General features: G+C 50.9%; 1 protein-coding gene and 1 long non-coding RNA gene across 5 annotated transcripts in view; one reads left to right on the top strand and one right to left on the bottom strand.

The window, feature by feature from the left end:
• Pik3c2b (phosphatidylinositol-4-phosphate 3-kinase catalytic subunit type 2 beta) overlaps nucleotides 1-26,581 on the bottom strand; it is a 63,020-nt gene that overhangs the window by 11,914 nt on the left and 24,525 nt on the right. For all 4 annotated transcript variants that reach the window (XM_006529532.2, NM_001099276.2, XM_006529531.4 and 1 more), the window contains 21 exons: nucleotides 26,360-26,460; nucleotides 25,450-25,604; nucleotides 25,056-25,176; nucleotides 22,156-22,267; nucleotides 21,920-21,999; nucleotides 20,904-20,967; nucleotides 19,306-19,452; nucleotides 18,526-18,559; nucleotides 16,939-17,134; nucleotides 15,695-15,817; nucleotides 11,793-11,960; nucleotides 11,166-11,277; nucleotides 9,699-9,841; nucleotides 8,402-8,590; nucleotides 6,719-6,812; nucleotides 6,513-6,607; nucleotides 5,917-6,097; nucleotides 5,110-5,217; nucleotides 4,414-4,506; nucleotides 2,993-3,122; nucleotides 1,944-2,080 (listed from right to left, as the gene is read on the bottom strand). In XM_006529532.2, the coding sequence (XP_006529595.1) occupies nucleotides 1,944-2,080; nucleotides 2,993-3,122; nucleotides 4,414-4,506; nucleotides 5,110-5,217; nucleotides 5,917-6,097; nucleotides 6,513-6,607; nucleotides 6,719-6,812; nucleotides 8,402-8,590; nucleotides 9,699-9,841; nucleotides 11,166-11,277; nucleotides 11,793-11,960; nucleotides 15,695-15,817; nucleotides 16,939-17,134; nucleotides 18,526-18,559; nucleotides 19,306-19,452; nucleotides 20,904-20,967; nucleotides 21,920-21,999; nucleotides 22,156-22,267; nucleotides 25,056-25,176; nucleotides 25,450-25,604; nucleotides 26,360-26,460 (2,583 nt within the window). The remainder of the gene's footprint in view (nucleotides 1-1,943; nucleotides 2,081-2,992; nucleotides 3,123-4,413; nucleotides 4,507-5,109; nucleotides 5,218-5,916; nucleotides 6,098-6,512; nucleotides 6,608-6,718; nucleotides 6,813-8,401; nucleotides 8,591-9,698; nucleotides 9,842-11,165; nucleotides 11,278-11,792; nucleotides 11,961-15,694; nucleotides 15,818-16,938; nucleotides 17,135-18,525; nucleotides 18,560-19,305; nucleotides 19,453-20,903; nucleotides 20,968-21,919; nucleotides 22,000-22,155; nucleotides 22,268-25,055; nucleotides 25,177-25,449; nucleotides 25,605-26,359; nucleotides 26,461-26,581) is intronic.
• Nucleotides 3,122-4,417, top strand: Gm51647. Its single transcript, XR_003948005.1, has 3 exons — nucleotides 3,122-3,465; nucleotides 3,603-3,664; nucleotides 4,235-4,417. It is a non-coding gene; the product is annotated as a predicted gene, 51647 (long non-coding RNA).

The raw sequence follows: 26,581 nt of genomic DNA, 5'->3' as shown, positions 1-26,581 counted from the left end.
TGGAAAACATGTTAGTATAAATAGCATATGGGTCTAAAGGAGGGCGCGCAGACTCAGTAGCAGTCCTCTCCAGAGGTACTATGTTGAGTGGTACAATATAGAAGGAACAGTTTTTAAGGCTGAGAAAAAAAGGAAATAACTTTCTAGGCAAAGGGTACTATTGTCTAAACACATGCCCGTATCCTCTACTCTTGAGCCTGGGCAAACAGGGCATGAGGCTGGGGCAGGCCAGGCTGGGTGACAAAGGCACTGGTTCAGGACTCATCTGGTAGAGCCTCTGAAGAGCCTAGAGCGAGTGTGACATGAATGGCCCTGGACTTGAAAAGTCCCCGAAAGCAGGCGGAGGAGCCATGAGGAAGCTGGTGGCTTTGGTTTGGGGGGGCCTACATTTACTTATAGGAAACAAAGAAAGCAGGTCCCGGGAGGCAAGGGGAGACTGGAAGCTCAGCTTTGCCTCCACTGAGTTTGACTACAGCAGAGATGCAGTGGAGAAATTCAGCAAGCCAGGGCTATAGAGGCTTAAGCCTCGTGAGGAAAGAGCTACAAGAAGGGCTTCGGGGTCAACAGCTCAGAGTAGGGATAGAACTCACAAAGGAGGGCGTGTCGGTCAAGAGTGTGTTAGTCAGAGAGCATATGCCGGCTATGGAATAAAACTTTTTTGTTGTTGTTGTTGTTTTTTGTTTTTTCGAGACAGGGTTTCTCTGTGTAGCCCTGGCTGTCACTGGAACTCACTTTGTAGACCAGGTTGGCCTCGAACTCAGAAATCCACCTACCTCTGCCTCCCGAGTGCTGGGATTAAAGGCATGTGCCACCATGCCCGGCTGGAATGAAACTTTAGAAAAAAAACAAAACTTATTTATCTTTCCTAAGCAATGCTGTTTTGCCTGAACTCTATCTGTACGAGGGTATCAGATCCCCTGGAGGTAGAGTCACAGACAGTTGTGAGCAGCCATGTGGGTGCTAGGAATTGTACTCAGGTCCTCTGCAAAAGCAGCCAATGCTCTTAACCTCTGAGCCATCTCTCTAGCCCTGGGATTAAAGTTTATTAGGGCCATTTAAGACCACCTGACAACAAGCCCATCAATCATATTCGGTTTATGATTTGGCTGCCTGCACGTCCTCCTTCGAGAATAAAAGGCAGCCAAGGACATGAATTAGCATTTGCATTCCCTGGAAGTGAGCCATAGAGAAATCAACATCCCGGCAGTAGATTTGTTTGTTTTTGAGATGGAGTCTGTCTACTAGCCCAGGCTAGCTTGAAACTCCGAGATCCATGTGCCTCTGCCTCCTGAGCACTAGCATTAAATTAAAAGTGTGTGTCACATTCTGGTATTTTTATTGTGATCTGTCCCTTTCCACTCTCACCCCCAAACTTCATTAACCCAAAGACTATTGATACGAAGCTGTGGCCTGACCATGGATCACAGCAGGCCACCAAGGCCCCACCATACCTGGAGGCTCACTTTCTTCCTATAGCCAGGGCTAGCCAAGCCTCTTTCCTCTCATGTTAGTCTCACCAATAGCTGCCACCTTGGCTTCTAGTTATGGCCTTGTACAATGGTCCCACTCCTTGGAGCAAGGGGCTGGATTAAAATGACAGCCAAAGTCTTTTGCTGCCATCTTGAATTCTCCTCAGCATCACTAAAACCCCCTGAGAGTTCGAGGGCAACTGGCCTGGATCCACAGTTAGGACGGACATATAGTCAAGCTCTCAAAAGCTGCCCCCTCCCCGGATAAGACCCAAGGAAAGTTTGTCTGACCAATATCAATTTACCATAGTCATCTGACCTACCTACACAAAAGCATAGGTTCTCAAAGAGCACACCCTTCCCCCAGCCAAGCTGAGCTGGCTCATCTGTGCACATGCAGGTCTGGTGGGAGCAGCGCCACATATCACAGTCAGGCACACAGCCTCAGCTCTTGGGCTCCTGAGTCAATCTTACCTTTTCATATTCATCCTCCCCAGGGTTGTGTTTTTGTAGCCAGTCGGCCAGGGGACGGTCCTTGAAGGAGCCAGTCACCCCATGTTCCACCTGGATCTTGCGCAGTGTCTCTGCATTGGGTATCATCTCTACCATCCCTGAGAGAGAAGGGGTCTGGCTTAGGCTCCAGAACAGAGGGAAGAAGTCTACTACAGAACAGTGGGAAGGCTAGGTGCTTCCCATGAGCTAAGTTCCAGGGCTTTGGACAAAGTCTGCTATTAGGAGGGATATACCATGAGGGACGATGGGCAGAAAACCATGCCTACATCACATAGTCTAGACCCGCTCCATGCTTCCACAGTTCACAATGTTTCCTTTTCTTCCCCCACCCCAACCCTTTTGAATTTTACTATGGAACTCTGAAATATATACAGAACCAAAACGAAGGTGGGATTGTTTTTGTTTTTTTTAATCAATGCTCATGTAACCGCCACCCAGCTTCAATAATCATGAGCACTTAGCTAATCTCATATCACCCTCCATTACCTAGCTAGCTTCCTATTTCTTGCTGCTCTAGCTGGAGTCCCACAAAGCAAGACAGGGTCTCACTCTGTCGCCTAGGCTGGCCTCGAACTTCTGATCCTGCACCTCAGCTGAGAACTGGGATCATATGTGTGTTGTCACCAACCTCTGCTCTAGATGTGCCATCTCGGGCATGATTACTTTTAAGTGTACCCAACAAGTAAAATACCATGTATGTGTCATATCAAAAAAAAAACAAAACAAAAACAAAAACCAACAGCAGTCCTTGAAGCCAGCCGATTTTCAAATTTCTTACAGCCATCTCAAAACTACAATCGGTTTGTTTGATCAAGATCCAAAGTCCACAGAGGTTGCTATGCCTCCGACTCTGTTTTGTTTCACAACAGTCTCTCCCTTACTTTCTTTTTTCAAGTCACCCCCACATCTTCTCATGGACTAACCCTGCCCTTCTATTCTCCATTGTTCAAGTTGGGAAGCAGGCAGAAGGCAGAGAGGGAAGGGATGCCCTGCCCCAGTTCCCCACGGACCTTTTCCTCGGCCAGTGGAGAAGCAGCGGAAGATGACCATGCGCATGTCCAGCCCCTCCTGTACCCAGATCTTGCTCATGATGCGAATCATCTGCAGGGTGAGCATGTCCTGACGAAGATCATCCCCACACTGGATAAGGAAGAGGAGCGATTAAAATCCACTTCCACGCCCTCCCACAGCCTCCCAGACCCCTCAGCATCCCAAACTCTGTGGCAGGGAGAAGCTGCAGTTCTCTAGCTTTGCACCACTCACCAGCTGACCGGGCCTACTCGAGGTCAAGGAACAAGAGAAGGGGCACTAATCCCTGATGCGCCCCCACCCCAACATTCCTGTATCCCCATTATGGTTCCGTTTCTGCATGAAACTCCTCTGATCACTAACCCTGCTGGTCTAAGACGTGGTCTCTCTGTGCAGCTCAGGCTGGTCTTAACCAGCAATCTTCCTGCCTTGGCCTGTGAGTGCTAAATTACAGGTATGGACCCTCATGTCTGGTTCACCAGACCTTTTAAAAACGTGAATGTTTATACTGGATCAGGAATTAGCTGTGGTACACAGCACATGTGCACTATAAGGTTTGAGTCACAGAGTATATTTATTTTACTTTTTCAGTGCTAGAAATTGAACCAAGAGCTGGGTGAATGCTAAGCATATGTTCTGCTTTTGAGCCCCAGGTAGGTGCTGCCTGCCCCACTGTAGCATATACTCTGGAATTATCATTTGCTTCTTTCCCACCACCATGGAGAAGCCAGTCAGAAGGAAGAACATGAGGTTCATCTAGGCTAACCAGTACCTCATATACATTCTCTAGCACCCAGCCACATCCTCTACTAGAATATGGTCATCACCTTACCCATGGCATTGTGGGAGTAGCCCCACCTCCCAGAAAGTGCCTCCATATTCTGAGCTATGGATTGCCTCTCTTTCTCCTAACAGTGCTGGGGCCATGCAGAATTTATCAAAATCCCCCTTTACCTGCTAGTCTTTCCTGTATTAAAAAGTAGCATGAGCGGACTGTAGATGTGGTTCAGAGGGAGAACTGTTGCCTACTATGCTCAAGGCACTGAGCACAATCCCCACCAATGGAGGTGGGAGTGGAGGAAGATGGAGGAGGAGGGGGAAGAGGAAGAGGAGGAAGGGAGGGAGGAGGAGAAGGAGGAGGGCGAGAGAGAGGATAGGAATGGTCCAGGCCTTTCCTGCCAGTCCTGAGTATTCTCTTCTCTCCCTGTTTTCATCCCCACCAGGCATGAGTAAGGTATTGGTTTTGCTTCCTTTTTTGAAACCGTGTCTCATTATCTTGCCCAGCTTGGCTTGGAAGTCATTGCATAGCCCAGGCTTGCCTCCTGGCAAACCCCTCTGCCTCAACCTAAGCACTGAGATTTCAGGCATGTGCCACCAAGCCTGCTGAGTAAAGCACTCTCACCTTAAAGATGACTCTGATGTTCTCGCCCAGCGGATCCACATTTTGGAAGGCAAGCTTCAGGGGCACTGCGTTGGAATTGAAGTAGGAGCAGTCCTGTACAGCAGAGAGGGCAAGCGACCAACGTCAGCATGCTCCACAGCCAGGAAGGCAAACACCCTCTTCACGCTGAACCAGCACGCTGTCTGCCCTCTTGCTGATGTGTTCATTGCGTCTCCCAGATTTCCCAGGAACTCAAAGTCCCTTTCCTCAATCCCCTCATCTTGGCTTAGGTTGTTAGAACCGGTGGCTCTACCATGTGATTGCCCACCCCTTCCCATCACTCTGTATGCAACTTACTGGTTTGTAACCTCTGCTAAATCTCATGTCCTACATGTTCATAATACTACTAACTGTCTTTGAGTTGTGAGGATGGAGTGCAACAACCGACAGAAAGACCCTCACTGGACAGTGAGTCGAGGCACATGGCCAAGAGCTGCCATCCTCGCCACCTTCCCCAGCTGCATCCTCAGCACCGTCAGGGAGACTGAGCCTCTGACCCAGTTCCTCTGCCCTGCAGCACACAGTTACAGTTGTCAAGCCAAGCCCAGGCATAGTTAAGCTGGGAAGAGGTCAAGTGTTTGCCCTCCTCTCCTAACAGGGTAAGGAGGCCCTCACCACCCTCAAGTCTTTGAAGTTCTACCTCTAGGAGCGACTCACCCTGGGCACGATGCCCTTCACCAGGAGACTGGGACTGAGCGGCAGACGGCACGAACCATTGAGGGCAAAGAACTGCTTCACCTCCTCCAAGCCCACACGAAGGATGCCCTTCAGAGGGAGTGGGGGAAAAGCAGGGGTGAGGTGAGAGGCCCAGAGGCTCCACTCAGAGCCAGGTGTCTCCCAGAGGAAGGTACCTAGTCCTGTGCCTGAGTAACAGGGACAACTTCTGAGAAACTCTTGGGAAGCACAATCACCCACTTGGGTCCCAGACTTGTTCAGTGCACAAAAGCACACCCGAGTGTCTATCTAGAGAGGCAAGCCTTCCAGGAGGGCATAAGAAAGCAGGCATAGGATGGAGGGCAAGAATATCCCAAGGGGTAAAATCCTATCTGGGCTTTGCTTAGAAATGCTGACAACCCAGACTTACACATGGAAACCTCTCAAGTTTTAAATGTCAGAAATCGGCAGCACTGCTGGTGTGGCACAGTGTCCCTTTCTGTCACCTGTCTCAGCCCTGAGACACAGTTCCCCACAAAGAAGTGACTGAATCCTAGCCCACACCTGTTGAATGTGTCTATGCAACAGACAGCATATACAAATATGTCTAACCTTTAAGGCTAAGTCAAAACCAAGCCAAACAAAGCACATTCATGAGCTGTGGCCAGCTTGGGGACTATCTGCTTAGGCCTGCAGGTCACAGCCACCTCTTTCTAGTTTCTAAACGGGACACTTGCAAGGTGTAAAACTCCTGGTTACATAAGCCTCAGTTAGAAACAGGGACAGGGAGAGCCAGCCTTGCCCACTCACCTGGCGGGCGGATGGGGTGGCCTCTCGGACCTGCTGGGCCAGTTTGGCCAGGGTGTTGACAAGCCAGCACTGGCGGTTAAACTCCTCCCTCAGTCCCTTGCCACAGCAGCACAGCAGGGCTGCTAGCAGGTATTGGTAGCGGATACTGAACTGAGAGTCCTTGAGGCTGTCCTTCAGTAACCTGCAAGGCAGGGCAGGTGGGGGTCAGGCTACTCACTAGCCACAGCATGGAGCTAGGGAAGAAAGGGTCATATCCTACCTTGATACCTCGATTCAGAAAGCTCCCCCATGCTTCAGGGTAAAATATAGTTTGAATATCTACCCTGTCTTTGAGCTGAAGCCCCTCTGCAGCTCGCCTTACCTTTATACTTCTGCCATGGGTAGGTAGGGAAGGGGGGAATCTAGATGACACTGCCAGAGTTATATGGAGGAGAACTGAGACCTGCCCTGAGGAAAGATACTAGACCAAGGCCACAGGGAAGATGAGCAACATCCTGGAGCCTGATCTCGTAGCTCCTCACTTAGCCTGCCACAGGGAAGAGAGTCTTGGCCTAAGAACGCTTGTCTACCTCTTTTCTTTCTTCCCATGGATTTACCAGAAGAAGTAGTGGGTCACTCGCAGGTCAGAGATGGCTCGTTTCAGGAGAAAGCGCACCAAGGGGCTATCCAGGTAGCACTCATACTTCAGGGCCTGTTCAGAAGAAAGCAAACACGAGGCTTTTTTATTCACCACACTGACTAGTGTCCCTGGGGGCTCGGCTTCCGAGGTCAGATGTAACATGGGAGCTGCGCGGCCTCACACCTGGACTAGCTGGGGCAGGTAGTCCAGCAGCTCCGCATCTGAGAGGGAGCCGATCCACTGCACGGCCATCCGCCGCACCTCCTGGTCCGGGAAGCTGCAAAAGAGGTTAGAGCCTTGACAGTCCTCAGATGTGAGCCCACGAAACCTCGTGCCTGGGTGTCAGAGGCACAGAGCAGGAAATGTCATCCCCCCCCACCCCGCAAGATCTGCATCTCTCCTGGAGGGCAGTTCTTAGGAATGGTTCTTCCCCATGGACAGAGTCTCCCTTAGGCAGACAGGAACAGGATAATGACCTTTCTCACTCCTTGAACACTTAAGAGAAAATTGAAAAACAAAAAACCAACAACAGCAAAGTGTTCCACTCCACCCGCAAAGCTCTTCCTTAACTCGATGTACTTGTGTTAGGAATTCAAGGAGCCCTTGAGTGGGTGGAGCAGGTTTTCTGGGTAACATCCTATAATACAAAGCCTGCCAGGCAAGCAATTGAGAACTGTGGGGTTTTATATAAGCCAATAGACAGCCCGGGAAATGACTTTCTCGGGGATTAGCAAAGATGTAGCCTCAAAAAGTCTCATCAGCAGGTACAATTTAATTACTGAGATGGCAAGAAATAGACCAGGAAGCCTAGGTACAATCTAGAAAAGACAGCTGAGGAGTCTCAGAGTGGAGCCTTGTGACCCTAAGAACTCTTCAGGAGAAGGAAGAGGGATAAAGATTTGGGCTCTATAAAGGGAGAGCATTTGTTAAATCTTTGGATGAATGTGGGTATTCTTAATATGTAAATTTTACCTAAAAAAAAAAAAAGGAACCCTGAGTTCTATTATTAATGTGCATGCTACTAGAGCACGGTGGTGGATATCTCTAATTCCAGCACTCAGGACGCAGAGGCAGGCAGCTTTCTTTGGGTTCAAGGCCAACCTCATCTATAAGTCGAGTTCCAGGCCAGGTAGGGCTATATATTGAGACTCTGTCTCAAAAACAAAAACATCTGGGTTTTTTGTTTGTTTTGTTTCAAAGATTTGTTTATTATATGTAAGTAAAACATATACTCACATTTATTTATATGTAAGTAAAACATATAGTCACTGTAGCTGACTTCAGAAACCACAGAAGAGGGAGTCAGATCTCATTACGGATGGTTGTGAACCACCATGTGGTTGCTGGGATTTGAACTCACAGCCTTTGGGAGAGCAGTCGGTGCTCTTTACTGCTGAGCCATCTCTCCAGCCTTGTTTTATTTCAAGATAGGACTTCTCCGTGTAGCCCTGACTGTCCTGAAACTTGCTCTGTAGACCAGGCTGACTTCAAACTCACAGAGATCCACCTGCCTCTACCTCCTAAGTGCTGGGATTAAAGGCTTGATCCACCACCGCCCAGACAAAATTATTTGTTTAACAAAAAGTTTCTACCAAAGTATGTACAACAGTTGAACTCTGTGTGGCAGGTGGATAGGCCAGCACTTGCGCACCTTGTGACGTGTGCAGATGGAAATCTAGTGGTAAACTCTATGTGACGTGCACCTGGGGATACGGATGGTGTTATGAGATTAGGGGAAAATGAGACAAAGGAAAATGGGAGAGTAGGAAAGCCGAGTGCTGGCACATCTGCGACTCTGCTTTCCCTGAGCTGACCTGTCAAGTAATGGCAGTGCTGGAGCCGGGACAAGGAAGAGCTACAACTCACGTGGCATGCAGGAGTCCCAGGGCATCTTGGTGGTTCATGTGAGTCCACTGTTGCAGGAGAGCATAGATGTCCGGCAGGCAAGCCCACTCCCAGCTGGGTGCACTGGCGAGAACCAGGGGGAGTGAGCTCACCTCAGTGTGGCAGTAATAGCGTTTCTCCCACAGCTGCTTCTTGTCAGCATCCGTGAGCCTACGTGAGAGCGAGCGGCAGAGTGAGCCAGGGCACACAGAACTGCTGTTCCGAGGGAACTGACCCACACGCTACCATTCAGTGGCTTCCCAACGTCACCACACATTATTACAGAAGGGGTTGGTAACTTCTGGCGACTAGCTCCCACACCAATGCCAGTTGAGTCAGAATGTCTACAGAAACTAAACATTTGGGTTTTTTTTTTTTTTAATGATCACAGATGATTGCAGGTTTGGAGAACAGGATCCACATCTCACCTCTGACCCAATCTCAGGGACATTTCTCAGACTGAGGTCAACAATACCAGACCAGGGGATGGCCCGATGGTACTACTTCCAAGTAGAGCCACTAGAGGGCAGTAGGCAACACCTGTCAGGGTTTGGTCAACTGTGAGGCCTCTTGGGATCTCTCTTCGCTTTACAGGGTCTGTAGCTAATTGGGACTCGCCTGAGATCAGGTGTCTAATGGAAGACTGGAGCTGAGGGCTAATGAAATGAGGGGTGAGGAGTGGGCTGGGGGGCAGGGAGGTCTGCCTCGCTTGTTCCCTGACCCAGCATATGAACAGGGCTCTGCTGGGCCCAGAGAGGTGGCTAGGAAGATCAAGAGCCCTGACTCTCCTTACTCACCCCTCCCTCTCCAGTCCTGGTAGACACAGCAGCTCCAAGGATGAGATCAGCCTGGACTCCTTAACTCCTGAGAGCTGCCAGCTTGTCAAGACACCTGATCCTTTTTGGAATGTGACAAGGCCAGAAAAATGCAAAAGGCCTTTGGTGTGGAGGAAGGGGCAGGAGGAAGTGAGAGCAGGGAAGCCAGCTGCCCCACCAGAACCAGGGGGTGTATCTGGGGTGGTGGCAGGTCAGTCACTAGTGCGGCACCGGACTTTCTGGGATCCTATCTCCTAACCTGCTCTATGCACTTTCCCTAGTGTCAACTAAAGAAAGTCTGGAGGCTGCCACCATTGTCAAGTGGTCGCAATGACTCTTTGAATGACCACTTCCAGTCCTCAAGCACAAATGGTACAGCCTAGATGCTGGGAGGTAAGAGGTCAGGCAGACACAGACAGACAGCGGGAAGCCTGCGATATATAGGGAGGTGTCCTGGGCCTCACCAGTATAGGGACTCCTTCTGCGTAATGTCTTTAAGTTTGCGCTGGTCCTCCTCCCGGAGACTGCCAAACTCATAGCGGGGGCTGAACTTGTCTCCAGGGGGGCTGGTGAACTTGATGTCAAAGGCCGAGCTGGGGAAGTCAATCTTGGGATAGGATCAGAGACGCAGACGCAGCAAGGAGGAAGGAGGCAGTGTGAGTGAAGGTACTTCCTGGGTCCCGGCTGTTCTCTCACAGGCTTCTGCTCCTGCCTCTAGCCTCCCCTTCCCTGAAGTAAAATAACCCTGATGTCTGTGGTGATCCCCAAAATCCCAGCTGTAACTTTCAGCAAAAATTGAAAGGCAACCATAAGAAGCCTAGTGTGGTGGGTCACGCCAATAATCCTAGTACTCGGAAAGACTGAGGCAGGAGCATCGCTGCAAATTTGAGGTCAGCCCAATCTACACAGTAAGTTCCAGGCCAGTCAGCAATCATAGATAGAGAGGCCCTGTTTCATCCAAATCTTCCCCTCAAAAAAAAAAAAAAAAAAAAGGAAACATGGGCTGGGTTAACTCTCTGAGAGTTTAAGGCTAGTCTGGACTACAAAGCAAGTTCCAAGACAGCCAGGACTGTTACACAGAGAAACCCTGTCTCAAAAAACAAACAAACAAACAAACAAACAAACAAACAAAGAAACCAAAACAAAACAAAAAAACCCCAAAACGAATCAAAAATGAACAATGGGGAAGGTAGGGAAAGGCTGAGTTGAGATGCTTAAGGAAGACAGGATAGGCCCCACTTCAAAACCCTGAACGGCATTGACAGGGCAAGCCACTGAGAGTACCCAGGCTGAAGCTGGGGACCTCCTTGTGTGGTCCCAGAGGCATCCTAGCCTGTCTGGATCTGGTAGCACACAGTGAGTGAAGGCTCTATTAACTCTAGGGCCTGTGATCATCTGCTCTGAGCCACCAAAACATACATCCTCCTAAAGTGGGCATCAGAGCTGAACAATCCGGTTCGGTTCTCTAAGGGGCTCTGCTCTCTCACTCAGCACCTGACCCGTACCGGGCAGAGCCAAAGGTAAAACCATCTGCTAATGGAGTTGTATTCTGGATCTTTCTTCTTCACTGTCTGTTGGTTTTGCCACCCCCTATTCCACACCACAGCATCTCATGGGCTCGAGAAATGGGAATCACAACCAGGATTGAGGCAGCTTCTCTCCCACCCTCCCTCCAAAGAGAACATGTCCCTTGAGTGACTAGTGGGAACACTTTCCCTTGAGCCCTAAGAGAAGGGAGCGCCCAGCTGGATCTGACCTAGAAACATGAGGTCTCAAAGCAAGGGGAGCCATGGGTGGAGAAGGCCTCAGACCTAACTTTAGAGGATGCTGTGAAATTGAGGGAGGGGGATGTCTTCGACTCATGCTCTCCCATTTACTGAGATGCTTGGCCACATCTCATCCCATGCCCAGAGTTCCTAGCTGGGTCTCACCTGCAGGATAACACTGTCTGGCTGGTGGAAATTAGGCGCACTCCAGCGGGCACCGGAGTTTTCCTGTGTCGCTGGCCACAAGCCCAGGAGCTTTCGACCACAGGTCAAGACTCTAAGGCAGAAGGAGGGTAAGATGAGCCAACAAGCGGTGCCTACGCTGGGGGTTTCTCTCCTGCTCTCTTGTCCCCAAACCTTTTCTAGTTGAAGCTTCTCCCCCACTCCTGTCCCTTGGATTATCCCCAGAGGCCACAGGTCTTACTTCAAGCTCTAGGAGGGCTCCCATGGCAGAAAGCCTCTCTGAGCTTGCCACTCAGGTGACCCTTTGGCAGGGGTGTCTCCGTGCCTGGGTAGATGACCTCTGAAGTCCTTCTGATACAGGACCCCGTGACTTGTTACAGGGATAGTGTTTTCCCACGCCCCTCCCCCACCTGCCAGGTTACATCAATAGTCCGGGTCACCAGCTCTGTGCATTGACTTCTCTACAGGGATGGGGACCTCTGGGCTTCACAGTGAGCGCCATGTGGCCAACCCTTCTCAGGGAGTACCGAGTATAACTACCAGGCTTTATCTCCATCCCCCTTGCTCCCTTCCAAGGCTAGAAGCTGTTCCCCTGGCGCTCACACGTACTGCCTGAAGTTGAAGAGAGGGGTAGTGACCCAACCCAGAGCTTCAGGCACCCGCTTCTGCTTATTCGCTTCAGAGGAACCCCCAGGAGGGGGAACGGGCAGGGCATAGAGTGTGGCACACAGCAGAGTCTCCCGAGGTAGCCTGTTCACCTGCACTGGAAAGCAGATCCTAGGAAACAAGGGGATCAAAGTCAACAGCCTTGGGGGGGGGGGCTGGGGGCGGGGGGTGTAAAGTACAAGCAGAGAAGCAGCCTTCCACTCGGGTGTCACATATGTCCCAAGGCATGCCTCCCAAGGGACCAGGACAAGTCTCAAGAGCCTCTCTAGGAAGAAGCACCAGGTTCTCTGTCCCACCTTTCCTAGCCCCAGGGACCCCCCAAAACAGAGTCATGGGAAAAAAGAGAAGGGGCTTTTCAGAGAAGAGTGAGAAAGGAAACAGGCCAGGCCAAGACACGCATAAGCAGCATAAGCAGCGCTCAAGGCCAGATGTTCTTCACGGTCCGCCCTGACGGGGCCACACCCAGCCACACCCTCTGAGTTCAGGGTAAGGAGATTTGGGTGTGGGGAGGTGGAGAGAGCTGAGGGGCTGGGGAAAAGAGAGCCAGGGCCCACCCTGTTACCTTTCCGGGAAGCTGTCCCTGGGCCAAAGTCCACACTGCCACACCCTCCTGGCTGGCCCTAGGCCCGACTGCTGCTACACCCAAAGGGCACAGAGGCAGGGCCGCCACCCCCAAGGTCAGAGGTCACAGATAAGGCAGCCTCCCTCTTCACTGCCCCTCACTCCTGGGGAAAGTCTCCACTCAAAGAAGGCACTCAGCAGCCGCAGACTGGCACAATCCGGCTCTGCCCCAGCTGCTTCTACCCTGGGGGCCCCACAGCTATAATTAGGGCCCCTTCAGCAGCCAGGGGATATGCCAGGCTGGGTCTGGCCGGAGGTGACAGAGCATGGCTGCTGGGCCTATTTTGAGAGCAAGCTGATCCCATGTCCATCCAACTACAGTGGGAGGGAGAAGCAGCTGACCCCACAGCCAGGGAGAGGAAGTTGGTCTGGTCATCCAACAAGAGGAAGAGCTGACCCGTGGTATGGCCGTAATCCCAGCTCTTGGGAGGCTGAGGCAGGAGGACGGCTGGGATTTCAAGGTCAATTTAAGTCTGCATGAGTATGAGACCTTGCCGTGGGAAGGAGAGAAGGAAGGAAGGAAGGAAGGAAGGAAGGAAGGAAGGAAGGAAGGAAGGAAGGAAAGAAAGAAGGAAGGGGCAAACTGCCTTACTGAAACCATAATACAGAGAAGCAGGCAAGGCCTCCCCTTCCTCAGGTCCCAGTGTATCTGGGATTCCAATATGACCTTTCTAACCCTATGCCTCGGCTTGGTCAAAGGAACCACTACTTCTCCTGAAGAGCTGAGTCTTCTGGCCTAAGAAATTCTCCTCTCGGTGAGCCCTTCTCCAACACTATAGCACTGGGGCTACTGGGGTTGTGAGGTGCTGGGTGGGGCTCCTGCTTGGCCACTCACAATCTTGAGCATCTGAACTGACAGCTCCGCCCTTGGCACGCTCACCAGGAGAAGAGCAGCCTATATAGTTTGGGTTCTTTCTGCTGTGTGATATTAGTTATTACTCTGGACCTGGCTGATGTGACATAGATAGCATTTTCACACAAATATCCCCCTGGGCATTAGTCACTGCCAGCCACCTGGAACAGAGAAACAGGAACTGAGACGGTCAGAGCTTAGATGATGAGGACAGAAAAGGAGAGTGCATTTGCTTACCAAGCAGTAGATGGTGGACCAGGTTTGGTCTCTTTCCCTTTCTCAGTCTATCGCTCCCTCTCTCTGTCTCTCTTGTCTTATCTCATTATTTCACTTAGGCTGGTCTTGAACTCGTAACAATCCTCTGGCTTTAGTGTTTTAAGTGCTGGAGTACAGGTGTGGCACCCCATGCTCAGCTATCCAAAGTACTTTCCTATTTATTGGTTTGTTTCATCTTTGCGCCACTCATGAATCTAGGCAAACTCTCTACCACTGAGCAAGTTGTTTTCTTAGTGTCCTAACAACTCTGCCAAATCTTGGAGAGCACTCCTAGAACTGCCTCCATTGCAGGCTGTCTGTCATCTACTGAGGATGGCTGGCTCAAAGTTGAGTCCAGACCTTCAGCATGTCATGCCTTTTCCCACATGCCTTGGCCTTCATTAAGAAGGACTAAGAGGCTTGTGTGGCGGTGCAGGCCTTTAATCTCAGCACATGGGAGGCAGAGGCAGGTGGATCTCTGTGAGTTCACGGCCAGCTTAGTCTACAGAGTGAGTTCCAGGACAGCCAAGGCTACATAGAGAAACCACCTCCCACAGGGCCTGGTCCTGCGTAACAAGGTAGAGATCTTGACCCTAGCATGGAAGGACACCCACGTGGGAGGCTGGGCTGTGTCCATACCTCATACTCTGTCAGGGACCAGGTCCAGTGCTTAGTGAGGATAAGAGTCTCAATGGAGACTCTTGACTTTGGTATTCCAAACTGAACCCAGGTCTCACTACGTCGTCCAATCTGCCCTCAGGTTCACAGCCATTCTGCCCCAGCTTCCTGGTATTACAGGCCTCGCTTGCTTCTCAGGAGCCCCTTCATGCCATTACCTTGTCTGCAGGGTGTCGGGGCGTTCTAGTGTTTGTTAGCAAAAGCTGTACTTCATTACTGCTCTAAGAATGACCTAAGTGTGAAAACAGGCTATGCCTTCCCTCTAGTACCTTTATAAGACAATCTACCCAGACCCTTCAACTACTTATTTGAGAATCCTCCATCTCCCCGTGGACATTCTTCTGTCCCTGCCACCTGCATTCCACCCACTTACGTTGCATTTGCTGCTCTGTAAAGGGGGACTCAGACATAGTAGCCTGGAGAAGTGAAGGGGGGGAAGGGGGCACAGCAAGCAGGCACAGCAAGCAAGGGGCTTTCTGGCTGTCGGGAGGGTAAATAAGGTCCAACACAGACAAGCACTGGGGGACAAACCTGCAATCCCACCCTTGCGGTCCCCTTACCCCTCATTTCTCTCCTTCCTGAGATCACATTATTGTTAATAAACGGTACTTCATGCCATCTTGTGATGGTGGTTACTGTATTCATAACCTGCCTCAAGGTTAAGCAGGTGCTCTCAAGTCTCAATTTGAGAAGCTGAGGCCCCGACAAGTTAGAGAGAGCATGGGATTACCAAGAGAGCCAAGAAACAGAGCCTTATTCCTTGGCTCCATGCCTGTGCTTCCTTTCCTAGACAACCATCCCTGCTTTATCCATAATGGACAACTCAAGAGCCACCCCCACCCCCCATCCTTTTTGTAGGCATTGAGATGGGATCTCCTGATAGGCCTAGAACTTGCTATGTAGCCCAGTGTGGCCTCAAAACTACAGCCATCTGCCTCTGTCCCACTGAGTGCTAAGATTCTAGATTTGGTTTAATGCTGTTCTAGGGCTGGAATCCAGTGCCTTGCATATGCCAGTCAAGCACTCCAAGCTGTATCTTAGCCCCTTCTAAGAGAATGTTGAGAGAAAGGGAAGTAATAAAAAAAAAAAAATCTGAAGACCAGTTAAATGCTGTAAGAGAGGCAAGAGAAAAACAAGAAAGGTATTTTTAAAAACAGCAAGTAATATTTACATGACCCATTATAGAGTATAAAGAAGTTTTATGGGTACTTCCGGTTGGGTGTTCCTAATAACTTGAAAGGTAGAGATGGCGGCATGTTTGTCCCCAGGTAAGAGTCAGGAAATGACTCGGGAAGCTGGAGGATCTATCTGGATAAGGAGAGTTATGGAACCTGATTTGACCCAGGCTTGTGCTCAGTCTGACTGTCTACTGCTCCAGGGCATCCCTGAAGGAAGCAGGTTAGCTGCAGCCATCCTGGAGCTGAGAGAGAGGGCTTACTGCTGGTCCCAGATGATGAGGTGGAACAGGTACTTGGAGAAGTGAGCCCGCCGGGTCTGCAGGGGGCTGCAAAGTTCCTTGCCACCGTGGCTGAGGGAGCAGGAGAGGTAGAAATCTTCATAGCTGCAAAGCAAGCAGAGCGGTCAGTATACCTTGCCCTTCACACCAGCCACACCAGCCACACCAGCCACACCAGCCTCAGCCGCCCTGATGCCAACTTCCATTTCCTCTGGTAGACTTCTCTTCATCTTTGGAGGATGCAGCACGGGGTCAGTGTGAGGACCACCATGCCAGGCTTAAGGAACAGCAACCTGATCAGGACCCCTAGACCCCCAGAGTTTTAGGCACATGCTGAGTACAGGAGGTTTGGTTTTTTGTTTGTTGTTTGGTTTGTTTTTTTTTTTTCTTGGTCATTTCATGGGAATGGCTGTTTAGTCTCTTCCTTATAGTCAGCCACTGGTGTGTGTGTGTGTGTGTGTGTGTGTGTGTGTGTGTGTGTGTGTGTATGTGCAGGCAAGGAGGGTGGGGGAGGAAAGCGACATATGCTACCATGAATACCAGCACATGGGGGTCCCCGTGGCTCATGACAGGTGCCTGACAGAAGAGGTCAGAGAAGGCCCCTGTTTCCCAGGCTGCCTCCTTTGTTCTGCGCCAATCGCCCAGAGGAATACATTAAGTGAGAAACAAAGAAAGAAGGGGAAGGGGAGGAGAGGGGGGGAGGGGTTGGTAAGGGTGGGATGGGGCCAAATGCCTATTCCCCCAGGCCCCAGGACTCTGGGGACCCAGAAGAAGAGCTGAGGACTACCAAATGGATGTCCTCTTCCACCCACCCCGCAAGGGAACCCCAGACAAAGGGTCACCCCCTCCCTGCCACCCTCATTGTGCATCTGCAGGGGAGTGCAGCCATTGGTGTGGGCCACACTCTATCTGGGAACCGGCCATCTGTCGCTTGTCTCCCTCAGCCGGCTCTGGATCTGGAGGGGGCAGAGAGACCGAGGCAGCCAGGACTGGGGGACTGGCAGGTGCTTATCTATCTCCTAGGGGGCTTTCTCTCTCTGAGATGGATACAGACTAAGGTCCCCTCCAGGTACTAGGCTCATCACCTTAGCCCTGTGGCACCAGAATGCCACATAATAACAACCATCCTAACATAGAGGGCCACAGTTAGAAGAGAAGAAGCCACCAGGCAGCGGAGCTCCCCCGACCCCCCAGGCTTCCCAGCCCTAGCCCTAGCCCTGAGTCACCTGGTAGCCCAGATGATGGGAATACGGTGAGTGCCATAGACAGTGAAGGCCAGGGCCCCAGGGAAGTGGCAGGCCTCTTGAACCAAATCATGCTTTCGGCTCCCAGGCACCGCCGTCTGGAAGTCTGCATTGAATGTGCTGCAGTACAGCTCCACCAAGTCCAAGATGGCCGCTGTCAAGGCTTCTACCACCTTCTCTGTGAAGTGGGGAGGTCAGAAAAGAATCTCATTAGGACTCAATAGGGGCCATTTGGTTGCCATGACACTAGCAGTATGGGACAGCTTGGGACAGGGATCAGCCAATTTCTAATAGCTGTGACAAAGCTTACCCATGTGTGGAGAGATGGGAAAGATACAGGAGCGTGCATTAAGCTGAGTGCCCAGTTTTAAATTCGGGCCTTATCCAGACACTTAGCATCATTTAGTGCTACAACATTGTTATTTTTTAAAAAGTCATTTTCTAGGGAGACAGCTCAGTGGTTAAGAGCACTTAGCTGCTCTTCCAGAGGACTCAGGTTTGGTTCCCAGCACCCACATGGCAGCTCACAACTCTAACTCCAGTTCCAGGGGCAGGGGTTCAACATCCTCTTCTGATTTTTGTGGGTATCAGGCACACATGTGCCACGCAGACTTATATATAGGCAAAATACCCATACACATAAAATAAAAACAAATCTTTTTTTTAAACAAAGACTTTTCTTGACAAAAACAAACAAACAAACAGTGCTTGGTGAGCTTACACATCTCTAGTACCATGCACATGTGGACACACAGACACACACATACACAGGCAGAGAGAGAGAGAGAGAGAGATGGGGAGAGGGAGAGGGAGAGGGAGAGAGAGAGAGAGAGAAGAGCGCTAGAAGAAATGCTGTTAGCTCCTAGACGACTTTAGAGGAAATTTACTCATCTGTTGAAGTCCAAAGATGGATTCATTTTTTAAGAAAGCCAGTGATGGGGCTGGAGAGATAGCTCAGTGGTTAAGATCACCGGCTGTTCTTCCAAAGGACCCAGGTTCAATTCCTAGCACCCACATGGAATCTCTCAACTGACACCAGGATCCAACATCCCCACATAGATAGGAATACAAGCAGACAAAACAACAATGCACATACAAAAAAATAAAATTTGAAAGAAAAAAAGAAAAGAAAAGCTGGAGACACAGGCTGTAGGATGGGGATCTGTTCAAGATTTGATGGGAAGACTGCTAGAGAGAATCCTTCCTCCCATCTCCCAAGGCCCAGTCTTAACTGGAAGTGCAAGGGGTTGTGGCTGCCAAGAAAAAAATCACAGCCTAGCAGGGTGAGCTTCTCCATCTGGATTGACAGACAAACTCATCCCTGCTCACACCCCTACCCCAGCTCACCGCTCTCTCCCAGTAACACCATAAGCCTGATTAGCAAGAATAATGAGAAAAAGATCTGTGGAAAGAAATATGGGCTCCAGCTGTGTCCACACCTCATATGGAAACACACACACACACACACACACACACACACACACACACACACACACACGGCCAAGAAGGAAGAAGAATGTGGGCTGAGTTGGCAGCTGGCAGGTTCCAGCCTCTCTGCAGCATCCTTACCTCGGTTTTCCCTCACACTCAACACGCTGGGATCCTGTTGGGGGAAGGAAGACCGAGGGTCAGACAGAGCCCGGGTCCATTTTTAATGCCAGTTGGTAGGGCTTTTCACAGCTGTGCTCATCTGGGCCCCGGCAGGGCTTGAAATGTGAGGAGCAGAGATTCCCCAGAGAGGGAGGGAGTGATGGTCTGTTCCACAACCACAGGGTGGATGGAGTAAGCAGATAAAAAGCCATGCTTCCCCTAAGGAAAGAGCCCCGCAAGGCTGGGGAGACAGGATCTGTAGTGCTAGCTCGCCTGCCCTTACTGCACACAGATCCACTGAATCCCTGGCTCTGGGGATCCCCTTCCCTCCTTGGTTTTGCACCCTCCTAGACGAGCAAACTCTCAGGCAAAGCCTTTCTGGCCTTGGCTCATGTGGTTATTCTCGTGAGGTGAAGCTAGCCCAACCTCTATGCTCAAGAGGAGGGACAGGCCTGGCACCCATTTCCCAGGAGCTCTTTTGTCTGAACTGCTCACACATGAATGACAGAAGTGGAGAACCTTTCATCTATTTTTTTTATTTGTCTCGAGACAGGGTCTCACTGTGTAGCCCAGGCTGTCCTGGAACTCACTACGTAAGTCAGCCTGGCTTAACAGAGATCAGCTGCCTCTGCCTCCCAAATTCTAGCTGCTTAAGAGAGTCTTTTTAGTAAGGTGGCCACCAAGTAACGTGACAAGCCACAGCCCAGTTACCCAAGCATTCACTGTCCCTTCCTCACGCTAACACCTGGGGCTCCGTACCTTCTGGATTTTTGGCTGCATGCGCGAGGGGCAGGGAGGCAGCTGGTTGAGAGCGCTCGTGATCTCGGGAGTCTCCACAGCAGCCAGAGCATTGCAAATGGCCTTGACAGACTGGACCACCCTGTCAGCCTTCAGTGGGAAATCCCCCTGTGGGAGGCCATACAGTAAGGCAAGTGATTCAGCTCTCTGCCTCCCCACCAGCCCAGGTCTCAAGACTGTGTTAATGACTCTAAGGAGGAATTGCAGGAACCACGCTTTATTTGCTCTGAGTGGGCCACAGGCATACTCCCCAGTCTGTCGGCCACAGCCCGGAACCTTTTATTCCCAGTCTGCAGCGAAGTTTATCTCTGTGTATACACAGGTCTCTGCCAGAGGCCTAAAGTGTTAGGCAATCAATTGGCAGGAAACAGCAATGAGGCGAGAGAAACACAGTGAGGCCCCCACTTGCTTGTCCAGACTTCTCATAACTCACTATAGAATGTCCAAGCTGTCGCGGCCACAGACACACTGCACTCCCCACTGCCCTCCACACTTTGGCTCCCGGTGCTTTCTCATCAGAAATCTCTTCCTCTGACTGTGACTACTTGTGTCAATCCAGATTAGGGATGAGGACACCTACTCCTTCACAAGCCCTCCCCCATCCCGACCCCCGTGGCCATCCTCTTGTATCTAATAGCTTTTGATGAACACTCCGTTTTCCTGACTGCACAAGCTCCCTGAGGCTAAAGCAGTCTTGGGCTGTGCACCTACCTCGCTCGCCTCTACCCAGCCTCCAAACTAGCACAGAACACTGCAAAGTGGTCAGTGACCATGCTGTTGTAGAAGCTACTACAAAATAGATTCTAGTAGTGTGTGAAAGGTGAACGAGACAGACCGCCCCAGAGGAAAGAAGCTATAACTGAAACTTGATCTGTGGAGGACGGGGATGGTTATTTTGCTTGGTTTTTTGTTTGTTTGGTTGGTTTTGTTTTGCTTTGTTTTATTTGAGACAGGGTCTCACTATATAGCTCTCGCTAGCCTAGAACTCAATGGGTAGACCTTGAACTCAGAGAGGTCTTGCCTGCTTCTGCCTCCCAAGTGCTGAGATTAAAGCTGCGCGAAGCCATGCCTGCCCAGGGTTTTGAATTTTGAAGACTACTTCCAAAGAGCACTGCTTTAGCTTCAAGGTATTTGGGGAAATGGCTCCAAGGTTGACACTTCCATGTAAGGCCAGGAGGAAAAGGATCTAGTTGTCACTTTCCTGAGGGTGTGTTATCTATGTCACAGGCTCAACAGAACATCTTAACACAGCGTTCCCATGCACTTTGGACAGGAAAAAAGAAAAGCCTGGGCCACAACCCTTAGCTTGGAGATGCTCTACTTCAGAGACAGGATCAGAGCCCACCTTTTGACTTTCACAGAAAGACAGAGCACCTTCTCACACACTTGCCAGCTGCCCCACAGCCAGATGTTTGGTTTTTTTTTTTTTTTGTTTTTTGTTTTTTTTTGCTTGCCCGGAGCCAGGAGTGAAAAGAGGTGTCACTGACAGCCTGCCATTTGCAGGCAAGGAAGGAACTTCCAATAGTTCCTCTCTGATCAGTCCCAGGGTGGATACTCACATCAGCCAGCAGGAAGGCGTCCACCTCATTGTGGTAAGTGTCAAACAGAAGACTCAAGGCCTGCCTGGGGATATGGGGTGAGAAAAATCACAAGAGAGATCACAAAAGATTCACTGCCGTGGGAGACTCATGCTCTCCCTTCCCTCTCTGTTGGAGGATCAGACCCTGATGTGAAAGAGTTCCCACTCTTTCCATGCATGCCCCATGAAGATGGAAAAGGGGTCCTTTCCTCATGGCTACCTCTCACCTAGAAAAGGACAGAAAACTACTGGGGCAGTAGTTCTCATCCTGTGGATCTCAACCCCCAATAGGGGTCGCACATCAGAAACCTACATTAAGACTTTTAACAGGAGCCCAGTGTGGTGGCGCACACCTTTAATCCCAGCACTCGGGAGGCAGAGGCAGGCGGATTTCTGAGTTTGAGGCCAGCCTGGTCTACAGAGTGAGTTCCAGGACAGCCAGGGCTATACAGAGAAACCCTGTCTCAAAAAACCAAAAACCAGAAAAAAAAAAAACCAAAACAAAGACTTTTAACAGGGGCTAGAGAGAGGGCTCAGTGGTTAAGAGCACTGACTGCTCTTCCAGGGGTCCTGAGTTCAATTCCACCACATGGTGGCTCACAATCATCAATCATATATAGTGGGATCTGATGCCCTTTCTGGTGTGTCTGAAGACAGCTACGGTGCACTCACAAACATTAAATAAATAAATAAATAAATAAATAAGACCTGTAACAATAGAAAAATCACAGTTACAAAGTAGCAATGAAAGAATTTTATGGCTTGGGGTCACCACGCATGAGGAACTACATTAAAGGGTCACTGCCTCGGCAAGGTTGAGAACCACTGGCAGGCATAGAGGAAAGAAAGGAGAAGTGTCCTGGGACAGGGGCATCCCTGACAAGTTACTGGACATTTACGAGACTCTGTCATCCTAGCCGGAAGCTGGGCGAGTATATCTATGCCATCCCCTCACAGTTCCTGCTTGGACTCCACCCAGGTGGTACCCACTCTCACCTGCTGATGGTCTGCTTGACTGGCCTCTCTTGGAGATGGATGAGGTAGTTCAAGGTGGAAGGGCTCTGGTCGTCATTCACCTGAGGGAGGGAGCGAGCAGTGCCCTGGTCAGGCAGGGATGACGCCCTTTCCTCAGCCCAGGATACCTACCCCACTCCCTTAACATGTTCCATATCACCCTCTGCCCATTCTACCTGCCCAGCTATGTACAACTGTCAGCCATTTCCGACACGTACCGTCCGGGCCAGGTCGCTCCGGATAGCCTTCTGCTCCATCAGCTGTAGCCGGATGCTGATATCAAACTTGCGGCAATATTGGATATACTCATGGCTTCCCAGGGCGTGCTTACTGGAGGGGTAGGGGACGAGATCATTAGTGCCTTAGGGACTCAGTGGGAGGAAGGATGGGTGCTTCAGCTTGGGGAGAGACAACACAGGGAGGAAAGAAGGGAGGGCAGAGGGGAGATGGGGGAAAGGCCTATGTTGTAACCCTTATCCTTTACCCAATGGAATGCCATGGTAAAGCATGGGGTCTTCCTGAATAAAAAAGCCACCCACCACACTTAGCCCTTCCACAAATGACTCTCTGGCTCATTTCCCAGGATGCTGTAAAGAGTTGGGGATACAGAGGGACTTCTTAGGGACTGGTTGCTTAAATCCCATTTTCTTGGCTTTGACAACCAAGCAAAGATGGGCTGAGCGATACAGACTCCTCTTTTTTGTGCTACTCACTAAAGGTGCTGAGGACAGACAAAGCAATCGGATGAGAGTTCCAGAAACAAGTTTCATCCGGAAGCAAGTTTCATCCCACCCCCCCACCCCCCTCCACCAATCCTGCCTGATCACTAATCCCCAGGGAGTCTTCACACTTTCTAAAAGGTAGGAGTGGTTCTCACTGCTCGGCACCCACACAGGAGACCCCCAGTTCCTAAGAGGCAGCCTGCTGATCCCTCTGCCACCCAACTTCTCCCCCTCCTCCAAATCACACCTTAATCTGAAAGGAAACCCACAAGAAAGGGCTGAACAAGCACTGCTCTGGGCCAGGCCCTAGCATCTGAGTAGCAGAAGCCGGAAAAAGACTTCCTTCCTCCGCAGAGGTGGGAATCTGAACTAGAATGGAAGGGGATGGAGGGGAGCAGAGGGAAGAGGGATGCAGAGACTTCTGCAAGTACAGGGCCTCGGGGCCAGGCCAGCCTAGACTTAGAGGCTCTCCACATCCTGAGGGGACCTGGCACCTGCACTCTGAGCTCTGATGGGCTAAGGTTTAAGTAAAAGTGAAGTATGGTGTGGGGAGGCTAGACTGTCAGGCGGGGCGGGCCTGCGGGAGGGTCTGTGAGGAAGGAAGAGCGAGAGCAGTGGTAGAGAGGGGGGAGGTAGCAGGAAACCCAGCCTCCCTTAGGACTGTCTCAAGGTTCTTATCACAGAGCTGCCTGCATCCTGGAGCAACACTCCCCTTCAGTATCGGCCCCTCCAGCTCAGTGAAACAATCCCGAGGGCTTCCTTGGGAACTAGCAATTCTCTGGAAACTCCAGAGGGCCCTTTCCACCCAGGACCCAGCACTATGTTTTTATGCACGGTGGATGGTTAGAACCAGGGAGTCAAGGCCCCAGTAACTTCTACTTGTTGGTGAAAGGGTTTCTGCTGTGTAGCACAAGTTGGGGTAGGAGTGAGGGGGGCGTGACCCAAGGACCACTTGACATTCCTACTACCTCTGAGACTCCAAGGCTCCTGGATTTGGGAGTCTACAGGGAGAATGTGGCATCTGCGTACTTGGGAGTCCCAGGAGTCCTCCTCTGGGGTTGGTCCTTTGTTGCTGGTATCCACTGACTGCTCATGAGGTCCTCTTTACTCTAATTCCATCCCTTCTGTCCGTCTTTCTCTGTCTGCATCTGCCTCTGCCTCTGTGTGCATGTACACACACAGATGGAACCCAGGGCTTCACCCATGCTAGGCCTCATCTCTAGCACCGCTCCCCAACACTGGAGAGCAGGCTTCACAGCTGGTCAATGGAAAGCCAGAACTGAGTGTAAACTGTTCTCCGGAGTCCGATTTACCCACGATAGCCCTGGGCCCAGCACTGGCACTTCCAAGAGACCCTGCCTTCCAGGACCTCTCCCTGCCCCTCTAGCAGAGGGTGGCAAGAATACAGCGAACACATCATGGAATGCATTTGTGGATGCCCTGGAATTATATCATAACAGGCCTGGTTCATTTCCCTCAGCTTCCAGATGAGGATGCAGAGGCCAGAGAGCGGCCACTATCCCTAATGCTGACGCAATCCGTCAAGAAATGAATCTTTAGTTCTGACTACCAACCCTGAGCTCTAACCACAGACAACTAAGCTTCCATCTAGATTTGCTCCAGGGAAAATGCGCACAGTAGCCGTTCACAGGAACCACTGAGGAGGGAGATAGAGGCCTTGCCTGTCTCGTTCTTCCAAGGGGGACACGGGCGGTGGGCAGCATGGGTGGAGGTCAGCAGAACTCCTGATGTTTGTTGCCACACCATCCTAGCTCTGGGGTGGGAGCCCTGCCTACCCCACCCCAGGTTTCCACAGTTCAGGGTAATGGAGAGGGCTTCTCATAGCTGGTCCCACATCACACTTTCCAGGGAGGCTGCCTTCTGTAGAGGGCACTGGCTGAGGGAACTGGAAGCCAGCCTAGGGGGAGGCTAAACAGCTGCATAGGCCAGTGGAATTCAAGGCAGAGAAAGCCACGAGAGCCATTGTGATGCCTCCCTTTGGTTCTATACGGGCATTTCTGCCCAGTGGCTGCATGCCCTCTAGAGTAGGAGAGGCCACCTGCCGCTACCCCTAACCTGCCCCCACATTCGATGCACGTCTCTCCGCAAGCAGAAGCCTGCACACAGAGACGACCTCATCTTTGCTTCATCTCAGCTCCAAGCTCTTTCCACGGCAGATTTGGCTCAGGATCCGGCCAACCCAGCTGGAGAATGGAGCTCCCAGGGAAAAGTGCGACGTGGCTGAGAATGTGCCCAGAAAGGGAGTCCTGACTGCGGGGCTAGGGAAGAGCAGCAAACACTGAGCCAAGAACAGCTCTCTAAGAGCCTCCCTCGTTCTCCCAGCCAGAAGGCAAGTGTCACTTCAGTCTCACAAGACCCGGGCTCCATTCACTCACTTTTGCAAGAACTCCTCCAGCCCACAGGGCTTCAGCACAAAGTCGCCCACGTCCACTTCCCTCAGCTCATCGTGAGTGTAGCAGAGGGTCTGGTGGATGAGCAGGTCCACGGTGGAGGAACCTGGAACGGGTAAGGCAAAAGAGCGAGGGCAGTGACATCGGGCAACTGGGACAGACCCTCTCTACCTCGTTCCTTTATCATCAGCCAAGTGGTCTCTAGTACCCACCGGCAGTCAGATAAAACTTGGGGTGGAGCAAAGTTACTATGTACCCAGACAGCTGTCCCTTCAGAAAAGTCTTCATTCAGGCGACAGAGTGAGGTGAGAAACAAAGTTCCCGAATAGTCCTCCCTGCCTCAGCTCTAGGGACACTGGTGTAACCCCGACTAACTCACAGTTGCAGGTAAAGGTGAGTGGCTCCCGGAGACTGTCACACAACACTGTCACCTTCAGGTTGACCTCATCCCCAAGGTGTTCTGGACTTGGGGTGACAGTGCTCCAGACACACCCAGTTAGGGAATAGTCCTGGATATCAGAGCCCGTTCGAAGGCTGTATAGGAAGAAAGGAGGAAGGACTCTTGCTGTGTCTTCAGAAGGTCGGCAGGGCCCCTCACTCCCAAAATCCCACTGACTTTTCTGTCCCAACTCAGCTGAGCCCCCTGACCTGTGGGCTAGGCTGGGGCAGTGGGTTGGCAGCCTGGGGGCTGTAGTCTTTCTGGTCATCTCTGCTACAGTCACAAACCAATCCCCACAGTGTAACAGTAGCAAGAGCTCAAATAGGAGTTTTCTACACTAAGTTTAAAAGAATTTAACCAATAAGTAGTTAGCAATCTACTTCCTTCCTCTTCCATACATGGGAAGTTTTTCCTTCACTGAGTGGTATGTTTACTCCTAAGGGCAGCTGAGGGTCAGGGTCTGAAGCGAGAGGACACTTAGACTGATCAAGGTTTGTGAATTTTACTAAAAATGTGAATGTTTTTGTTGTTTGTTTGTTTGTTTGTTTGGTTGGTTGGTTGGTTGGTTTGAGACAGAGTATCACTGTGTAGCCTTGGCAGGCCTGAAACTTGCTATGTAGACCAGGCTGGCCTGAAAAGCCTGCAAGAGAAAAGCCTGCAAGGGTCCCACTCTGGAATTTTATTTACTATAGCTCCTCGTCCTTCTTAAAGGAATAGGTAGCTTCCTCTAGAGACCTGGAATCCTCCCAACCACACACACACACACACACACACACACACACACACACACATACGCACGCACATACACAGGAAACCTCCCCCCCCCCCCATCCCATCCTCCAGTTCTTACATATCCAGCATGTGGCAGAACGCAGCAACTTCCTCATCTCTCTCCTCTGAGACCTCAAACAATTCGTGGCCATTGGCAACAGTGTGGGGCCGAGAGCCCACCTTAAAAGGAAAAACAGCTGACTCAGCTTTTCCCCTTCTCTGGAATTCTTTCTCTGAAGGGCCTCCCAAGATGTGAAACCACAGCCTGTTGTGTAAGGGCTTTCAATGTAACATTAAAATG

The sequence above is a fragment of the Mus musculus genome, chromosome 1 (assembly GCF_000001635.26).
Source record: "Mus musculus strain C57BL/6J chromosome 1, GRCm38.p6 C57BL/6J".
In the NCBI taxonomy this organism is placed as follows: domain Eukaryota; kingdom Metazoa; phylum Chordata; class Mammalia; order Rodentia; family Muridae; genus Mus; species Mus musculus.
Note: the sequence above shows the minus strand (reverse complement) of the source record. Positions and strands in the feature narration are given on the sequence as shown.